The 10,249-nt window shown below is 35.0% G+C and overlaps 1 protein-coding gene across 2 annotated transcripts in view; it reads left to right on the top strand.

Annotated features, from left to right (window-relative positions):
* Positions 1 to 9,627: 9,627 nt before the first annotated feature.
* Positions 9,628 to 10,249, top strand: part of LOC107597005 (pyridine nucleotide-disulfide oxidoreductase domain-containing protein 1-like) — an 8,502-nt gene continuing 7,880 nt past the window's right edge. For both annotated transcript variants that reach the window (XM_016287889.1, XM_016287890.1), the window contains exon 1: positions 9,628 to 9,902. In XM_016287889.1, coding sequence (XP_016143375.1) covers positions 9,831 to 9,902 — 72 coding nt within the window. In that variant the 5' untranslated portion in view covers positions 9,628 to 9,830. The remainder of the gene's footprint in view (positions 9,903 to 10,249) is intronic.

Genomic DNA, 10,249 nt, shown 5'->3' on the forward strand with positions numbered 1-10,249 from the left:
CAGCAGACAGCTTTAACCCGACTGGCCAGTTAATAGAAGACAGAATTTGAGAATGCTTGCATTCTTGTAAATATTTTGAGTGAATTGGAGAAAATATGTTTGCATATTGTGCTGTTTCTGCAATAAATTTAATACGAGCACCTCCCATATAAAAATACAAATACAAATAATAATCCAGCCAACAGCAGCTATTATGCCTATTATTAGAACCTTGGCACAATTTTGTTTGAGTGAAAATAATTGTTTTAGTATTTTTATTGTTTAGTAAAAGTCTTATTAAAGAAGTTACACTCTTAAAAATAAAGGTGCTTCACGATGCCACAGAATAAACTTTTTGTCTAAATGGTTCCATAAAGAACCTTTAACATCTGAAGAACCTTTCTGTTTCACGAAAGGTTCTTTGTGGCGAAAGAAGGTTCTTCAGATTATAAAAAGGTAAGAAAGAGATGGTTCTTTAAAGAACCTTTGACTGAATGGTTCTTTGTGGAACCAAAAATTCCACAGTTCTTCTGTGACATCGCTGTGAAGAACCTTTTGAAGCACCTTTATTTTTAAGAGTGTATTTAATGTCTGCTGTTTAGTGCTACTCTATTTTCTGTATAGCATGGTGTCTCTTATCTAAAATTACAATTCTAAAATTATGAAATCATTACTAAATTATAACACTGGCTACTGAGCATCTTGTAGCAAAGAAAAAAGTTTTCCTCTCGATATCTGATCAGTAAATCAGTCCCTGGATAAAATCATTGTGTATACTCTTAAAAATAAAGGTGCTTAAAAGGTTCTTCATAGCGATGCCATAGAAAAAACATTTTTTGGTTCCACAAAGAACCATTCAGTCAAAGAACCATCTCTTTCTTACCTTTTTATAATCTGAAGAACCTTCTTTCGCCACAAAGAACCTTTAGTGAAACAGAAAGGTTCTTCAGATGTTAAAGGTTCTTTATGGAACCATTTAGACAAAAAAGGTTCTTCTATGGCATCGTGAAGCACCTTTATTTTTAAGAGCGAATTATATCTTACTATTGCAAAATTTTCATTGTGACTTTAAAATGATGAGGAGGAGATCATTTTGTTGGACTGTTGGTTTCCAATGTGTGTAAAGTTTTTTTGTGTGTTTTTTTTAATCCAACTTTTATTTGATTCAGATGGTGTATTGCAGTGTACTGTACGTACTGTACAGTATATGCATAACAGTGATTTCAGGTAACAGAAAAAATACTGTTCTGAGTGAAAATGTTAGAGAAATATTTCAGGTTTAAAGTATTTGTTATGCAGCTCACAAACAAAACCAAACCAAACAAAACACAACACAACAGAACCAAAACCAAAACAAAACAAAACACAACACAACACAACAGAACCAAAAACAAAACAAAACAAAACAAAACACAACAGAACCAAAAAACAAAACAAAACAAAACCCAACAGAACCCAAAACGAAACAAAAAACAAAAACAAAAAACAAAACAAAACAAAACATAAACAAAACAAAAACATAAACAAAACAATAGTGGCACAAAAAAACTACTGTGAAAATGTCTCGTCTTTTGACACCTGTTTCAATTTACAACTATATTTTGGCCAACTCTAAAAAAACATCTCTGTCATCATCAGGTACTTTCATTTTGTCCACATTTGGACTGTCAATCACATGAAAATATTTGATTCATTTTTCCTCTTCCCTGTGACGGTGAACATCCACCGCATGTTCTAATGTGGTTGCTCTAATAAAAAGATATTATAGAATAGATGTGATATATAAACGTGGAGGAGCCAGCACATGAATCAATCGAGCAGAAAAACACATGTCAGTGCCATTTCACATAATGACATAAATGAGAGACGGACAGGTAAGGCCTAATGAAAGTTTCGGACATACATTTTCACAAGACGGGCATCTGTAATGATAAATTAAACACCATGCACAATAATATCTGAAGAAAAAAAAGTAGTACTACCGTGTTTTGTAGTCATTGTATTTTAGCATGTAGTGTCAAACATAAACATGTGCACAATTGTCATTAAAATAATATCTGAAGCTAACAATCTTAAATATTTTCATACACAATATATTATTTAAAAATGTTATGTCGATTTTGAGGTCAAATATGGCCTGAGCAAATACAACACTAAGCACGTCATATCATTTCCTCTGAAAATATACATCCTAATTATCCTGACTTTGTACAAAACTTGTTTTCACCCTGGTGTGACATCACTTCTACTCTGATCTAAGCGTATTAAACAGTCAGGGTGTTTCTTGTATTAATATAACAGGAAATAATAGGATTGGCTGCGGTCACGGATAATTTGGCGGTTGATATATCTGTCATAATGACGTGGGTGTCCACGAAGAGGTTAAAGGCTACAGCCGCTGTTCAGTGCAGTTAACATGGCTGACATACAGAGCCATCAGATCCATTACGTACACAGACTAGACAGAGAGGAGAGGATAGCTTGAGTTCAAGTGTGACTCATTTCATGTGGATAATTAACTGGTACTTTTAATTAGTGCAAAAGTTAGTTAATAGTGTGTTATTTTGTCCTGTGCAACTGATGTTTCATCTCATGACTGACTATTTATTTATTTATTAAATTTTTACAGTGAACTAAAGTACTGATAATATAAGGTATCGACATGGGCTAAGGTTAGGTTTAGGGGTAGGTTGAGGGTTTTACTATAATTTCTGCAATTACTATAATAATTACACCGTACACTGTACAATATTTGACTGTAAATGTATACATGTGGAACAGGACTGCAAAATAAAGCGCTATACCATTATCTCTGTCTCATATTTTTTCTGATAAATTGCATGTTTATTTATATAATATAATCATAAATAAATCTTATCCCTGTTGAAAAGACCAGCATTGCTGATTGTTGGTATGTTGTGTTCTGGATTCTGTTGTCTTAACCAGGATTCTTAGTTTAACCAGTATTTTTTATTGATTTTTTTATTTTTATTTTTTGCAGGCCCCTGTAAACAAATAAGTACACTTTACCATACTTTTAAAAAAGTGTGCAAATAATATAGGCCTACTTAAAAAAAAAAAAAATTTAAATACTCAAGCGGGAAGTGAATGTAATATTTTTGGACATTTAATTGCATATTATTGCAATTAAATTAAACTGCATGTAGTTTGAATTTAAATTCAATTAGCTTACATTTAGAGTTTATGATGTACGTCTTTATATGTAATTTCATAATTACTTCTCCTTTGTACTGCTGTGTATGGAAGCCCGTTTCCGCCACTGAATAAAAAATAAAAAAGGTAACTGCGACTTTTGATCTCACAATTCGGACTTTTTTTCTCATAATTGCATGATACAAACTCGCAATTGCGAGTTAAAATGTCATAATTGTGAGGAACTCGCAATTGCGAGACATAAAGTCGCAATTCTGAGAAATAAAGTCAGAACTGCGAGATATAAACTCACAATTCTGACATTATAACTCGCAATTGTAAGTTTATCAATAACTGCAATAACCTTTTTTTATTATTCAGTGGCGGAAACGGGCTTCCATTACAGTAAAATTACTGTAATGTCATTTCTATTGAATTTTGTATGTCGTGTTTTTGAAAATATTTGCAATTAAATATATTTGTAAGTTGCAATTTATTACATTTTATATTATCACATTAACTTTTTGTAATAGCTAGCACACTTCAAATTCAAGTCCTTTATATGCGCTATGTGTCAAAATATCAGTGCATAATGATTTAAAACACATTTGAACATAAAATGTAACTTTAGATTAATAAAAAAAGTTTACTTTTTAAAAGTGTACTTAAATGTGTTATCAAACCTAGGTCGCAATTTAGTTTGGGGACCAATTCTCACTATTAACTTGCTATTAACTACGACTTTTGCTTCAATAAACTCCTAATTTGCTGCTTAATAATGTTATTTGTTAAGTTTAAGTAAAGAGCAGGATTAAAGGGATAGTTCACCCAAAAATGAAAATGTGATGTTTATCTGCTTTCCCCCAGGGCATCCAAAATGTAGGTGACTTTGCTTCTTCAGTAGAAGACATATGATGAATTTTAACTTTAACCGTTGCAGTCTATCAGTCGTATAATGCATGGCAATGGTAACAAAATCTATGAGAGTAAAAAACATGCACAGACAAATCCAAATTAAACCCTGCGGCTCGTGACGACACATTGATGTCCTAAGACACGAAACGATCGGTTTGTGCCAGAAACCGAACAGTATTTATATCATTTTTTACCTCTAATACACCACTATGTCCAACTGTCTTTGAGCGCGCACATGGCATCCGGTGCGTGAGGTGTGTACGCGCTCTGGCGTAGTTTACGTTAATGGGTGTGTTGATATCCAGCCGAAGAGCAATCGACCATAACTTCAGGTGAGCAGGCTCAGAAGTTGGGAATACGTGGAAAGTCACCACTCCCGAATGAGTTCACGCAAGAGAACGTAATCTTTTAGTTTTAAGTCGGTTTGAACAATCCGGATAAGCGCAGGTAAGTACCATTTTGATTAGCTGTCGTACCTACAATGACTGTGCACTGTGTAAACAATGAATGACGTATACACGTGAGAGATCACTTCCGGTGCTTGCGTAAACTACACCAGAGCGCGTACACACCTCACGCACCGGATGCCGTGCGCAAAGACAGTTGAACATAGTGGTGTATTAGAGGTAAAAAATTATATAAATACTGTTCGGTTTCTGGCACAAACCGATCGTTTCGTGTCTTAGGACATCAATGTGTCGTCACGAGCCGCAGGGTTTAATTTGGATTTGTCTGTGCATGTTTTTTTTTACTCTCATAGATTTAGTTACCATTGCCATGCATTATATGACTGATAGACTGCAATGGTTAAAGTTAAAAATCATCATATGTGTTCTACGAAGAAACAAAGTCACCTACATCGTGGATGCCCTGGGGGTAAGCAGATAAACATCAAATTTAAATTTTTGGGTGAACTATCCCTTTAAGGGATCTAAAAGACCATCTTTTAGATCTCTTAAAGGGATAGTTCACCCAAAAATTTAAATTTGATGTTTATCTGCTTCAGTCATGCAGAATAAGGCATTATTATATGTGCTTTATAAGTACTAATAAGCTGCCAATATACATGCTAATAAGCAACTAAATTGTGAGAATTGGTCCCTAAACTAAAATGACAGTCATGAAAGTATATACATATCTTATATATAGACTTCCTTTTTTTTCACAATGGCAGCTCATGTCCAGACCAGTGACAAACCAGTATAAACCACCTTTTCAGCAGTTTCCCCCCCTTTTCCCTTTTCCTGAAAAGTGTTTCTAGCTGTGAGTGATGTTTGAATTTAAAGTTGGGGAAAATGCCACATGCAGTAAGTGCACATGGAAGATTACACATTGGAAGATTAGCCTAAAGAATTAAAAACAGCATGCCACACATGCAGTTCATTAGGTTAAAATCACCCAGGCATATTCCGAGAAGAGAATATTACCATATGAACTCTCCTGTCCAATGAACTTAAGCTATCTTCATGTCCTTTCTGCCGTTTCTGTTGTGGATCAAATAAGGGGGTTGACGTGTCACATTTGGGGCAATGTTTTAACATGTCTACAGGGCATATCAACATTATCAACATATCAACATTTTAGCCACTGATGCAGTAATTCAGATAACACTTCCACGTCTGTGTATGTTATCCTGATATTTTTTTCACTTGTTTTGACACGTTTGACACTCTTGGTTTATTTTCAGTCTGTGACTCATAAAAGCAACACTCTTCAGACATAAAATCAGAGGACATTACATTTATACCATTTCATACAGCTGTAATTACCTGCAGCACTCGGTGTGTGCACAGTGCTGATATTTGCAACAACTCTTTTTTCATATGTTATTCATTCAAGCTGCATGATTTAATGCAGGCTTCTAATATTAAAATGTAACCAAATGTATAATAAATTATAAGTGATTTTTATTAATCTAGTATTTACTGATGTTTTAAATAACTTTCTCCAAATTGTGAAAAAGAAGTACAGTTTAGCATACTTTTAAAACTAACATGAAAAATAGATATAATAATATACTATTAAATATAAATAAAGTAATAATAATCAATTGTAACTTTTTTTTTTTTAAAGATCACATTGCATTTCCCTTCAGAATAAATGTATCTTCTGACAGCCTCTTCTTTTTTTTTTTTTTCAAACAGGTTTGATATTTCACATTTAAATTTTGAATTCAAATGAAGTAATATTCTTTAAAAGAATATACTCCCATGCAATCTGAATGTAATGTTTTTGGACACTTAAGGGGGGGGGGGTACAATGCTGTTTCATGCATTCAGAATTGTTTACACTGTTAAAGAGTTGGATTCTCAGCATGGACAAACAATTTGGACGTATGACGGAGTATTTCTGTGCCAAAAATCTTACTTCCGGGTTCGTACAAGTTTCTGAGTTTTTTCGATCGTGGCTCTTCATGACGTAAACGAGGGTGGACCTCCTTATATGGGCATTTCTCCCGGAAGAACGCGCCTGCGCACGCATCGACCAGAGAAAGAGCGAGATTGCACCCATCAACGGGCTTCATCCAATTCCGGCGGCAGCACTGCACGGAACTTGCTCGGGAAGAATGTCTCCAATCCAAAGAAGTGTGTTTTTGGTTGTAAGGGTGTGTGTCACAAGTGTGTTTGTTGACAAATGTTTTATAAACAAGGCTCAGTTTGACGCTGGATCTGCACATGGTTTGATACTGAAAGATGGAGCGGTCCCAGCTATAAAAGATCCAGGTCATGATTCAGAACTAAAGTGAAAGTAAGTGAAACGGCATCAAATAATTAATTAATAGTCCTTAGCCATCTTCAAGAAACGACTAAAAACACATCTGTTTCACCTTTATTTGACCCTCTAACTCTAGCCCTTTCTATTCTATTTTAATTCTACTTCATATTTATCTTCTTTTTTTATTTTAAAAAAAACAACAACAACAAAACAACAAACACTAGAATCCGTGTATCATTCGATCATTCGTTTTTTGATTTAATATTGAAAGTAGACAAATGAGAAAACGGCTCCTTTTTCGTTTTTTTCCAAAAAACGAAAAACGAGAATTCAGCTTAAATTTTTGTTTTTTGTTCATGGGTGGAAAAATGAATAAACAGCTTGAATATTCGATTTCTACACATGGGCGGGAATTAAATGCCCCTTTCTGCTGATTGGTCAGCCGAAGATCAAACCGTGCCATCATCAGTTCTTCTGCAGTATCACGCAGCAGAATAATAGTCCTCTGCTGCTGCAGTACGGATTAATAACCCATTTTATCAATTTCATATTTTTCTCATCAAACAGACTAATGAATAGCTCGACACAACTCGTACCGGGGCAGAGTCTAGACAGGTCTTTCTTCTGTGTAGACCAACGGTTCTTAAAGTGATAGGGGGTCCGAGAAATAATTAGCTATAGCCTAAATTATTTCCAGACTGTAGAGTCGCTTTTTTTTATCATGATACATAGGCCTACTGTGATTTATTCCAAAGTGACTTATATGATACGTTTAATGTCAAATAATCTAAATGAAGCCTTTTAAAAGACAAGTATTCACTGTGGTTGATGTTTGTGGCATGCGCCAGAAAGATGCTCAAGGAGACCGAGAGGCGCTAAAGCAGCGCATTCTGTTGTTCTCTTTATTTTTCAAAGGCATGACATTTTGTAGTTATTTTGAACGTAACGTTACACAATTAAAAATATAAATTTTACCATACGACTGTAAATGACAGAGTATTAAGTTATTTCCCCTCGATGGGGAAAAAATTTTTAAAATGCTGTCTAATCGCTCTCACTGTACTTTGATGTCACACACAGAACGGTCTGTGCAGCGCTGCTTCAAGTCCAACACCTTTTGTGTTTTATTAGGAGAAGCACAACAGTTCTTCTGTGGCTTTGTAGGTAATATTTTCACTTACACAATTTAGCAAAATCAGACAACATTGTGTCTAATATAAACCACAATATTAACTTCCTATTATTGAATTGTTGTAAATAAATATCACATTTGCAACTGGTCAGTATTAAAAAAATGCTGAGAAATCACTTCATGTAGCCCTACAAGAGTGATTACTGATAAACTGTCTGAAAAAAAAAAAGAAAGTCACGTTTTAGAGAAGAAAAAAAATCACCCACTGAATTTCAAAGCTGCTACATAGTAACGACTTTCTACTTCGAGGACCTTCATAGAAATGTAGTGGAGTGAAAAGTACAATATTTGTCTTTCAAATGTAGTGAAGTTAAAGTCATAAGTTCCCAGAAAAAATAATATTCAAGTAAAGTACAGATACACAAAAAGTGTACTTAAGTACAATATTCAAGAAAAAGAAAAAAAAAAGCTCATCGGTCTGAAAAAGCAAGGTGTGCTCTGATTGGCCAGCTATCCAGTGCGTTGTGATTGGCCGAATTCCTCAAGCGTGTGACGGAAATGTTACGTCCCTTACCATACTGTGATGCCTGCGGCAACCACATGTGACGACCCCGGGCTGGACTCCGCTTCGTCCACGGTGAAAGCCGATCCGGCGATCCACAGCGCAAAGTTGACGGCATCCAGGCATGACGAAGCGATATCGTCCTCTTTTGGAAGGCCAAACAAAGTAGTTTCGCTTTTACAACGAAACACACAGCGCCTTCACAACATGGCGGCGCCAACAACAATACTACAGCGAGAATCAAAGTTACGCCTTCAGTCTTTGCGTGAACATTTGGGCGGCGTTATGCAAATCTTCCCACATTGTGACGTAGACATGTGGGGGCGTGTTAGAACGAGACGTTTTAGGTAGGCGTGGCTGACTCTTAACTTTTACGAAGAATATCTCTTTGGATGTGAGACTTTAGTCTTTGCAACTTTACAGATCTTCTTTATGCACCAAGAGCTTGTAACACTCCAAAGAGAAAGGAAACATTGAAATCGCATCATATGACCCCTTTAAAGAAGATATTGTGAATTCCCAAGTTTCCCCAGAATTGAGGCAGCTTTCCTTAGAAGGTTATTAGAAATGTTATTTTACAGACTTATCATCCAAACCCAATTAGACGGGAATACGTGTTTAAAGATTGGGATACAGTTGAAAAAATAAAAAAATAAAAAAATAAACTATTTGTCTTTCCCCCTGCCTCCGTAAGCTAAAGAGGTGAGTTTCAAGATTCTAAAAGAGATTTACCCTACTAACGCATTTTTAAGATTGAAATATAATTTTGATGTAAATAATTGTGTGTTTTTTTTTGTGAAACAAGTATTGAAGCGTTAGATCACGTTTTCTTTTTGTGTGATACGGTACAACCTCTTTGGAGAGAGATGCAAAACTGGTATTTTTGAAGCATCATATGTATTTATTTTCTTAGTATTTTTATTTCTGGTTTAGTTTGGTTTATTTTGACGTTTTATTTGTTTATTTATTTTTCTGTTTTTGGTTATGCTCAATCAAGGCTGAATAAGATGTTATATTCTGGAAAGTGATTTTTGTACCTTATTGGTTGTAAAGTTGATGCAATAATAACAATAATAATAAAAACTTTGGACAATTCATATAGGGCTCTATGAGCTCTTATTATAGCAGAGCGCATAAAGTTTGACCCTTCACGCTTTCCGTAGTCCGCTGAAAAAGGTAAACACGGAAGTCCAATCCTAAATATAGTCTGGATGTGGTTGCTCTTAATATGTGTCTTTTTAGTGATTAATATGGTTATAAATCTGTAGCGGAGGACACAAAAGATCAAGAAAGCGTCAAAAAAACAAGCAGCTGAATAGTGGTGTCGTTCAGGCTTATATAAAGTTTGTACCGCACACGGAGCTGAGAACTTCAATGGCTTCAGATAAGCAAGTCACATTTGTGATCGTCGGTGGAGGAATCGCAGGTGTAACTTGTGCAGAACAGGTACGAACAAATCGATAACATCTATAATGACTTGCAGTGTTGGGGAAAGTTACTTTTAAAAGTAATGCGTAACAATATCGCGTTACTTCATAAAAAGTAAGTAATTGCGTTACTCAGTTACTTTTTATGGAAAGTAATGCGTTACGTTACTTTTGCGTTACTTTTTAAATCTGGACAGGGCTTGCTTGTTTGTTTTTAAAATTAAAAAGTTATGTTTTTGGCAAATATAAAAGCCTTTTCACACCAAAAGTGAAATGAATAAGCCTCAGGCTGAAGGGAATGAAAATTTACGTCCGTACAGTAGAATGCAGAAGAAGACATTTCAACACACTTCAGCAATAAAAAAA

The sequence above is a fragment of the Sinocyclocheilus grahami genome, unplaced genomic scaffold, assembly GCF_001515645.1.
Source record: "Sinocyclocheilus grahami isolate Dianchi unplaced genomic scaffold, SAMN03320097.WGS_v1.1 scaffold226.1, whole genome shotgun sequence".
Classification (NCBI taxonomy): domain Eukaryota; kingdom Metazoa; phylum Chordata; class Actinopteri; order Cypriniformes; family Cyprinidae; genus Sinocyclocheilus; species Sinocyclocheilus grahami.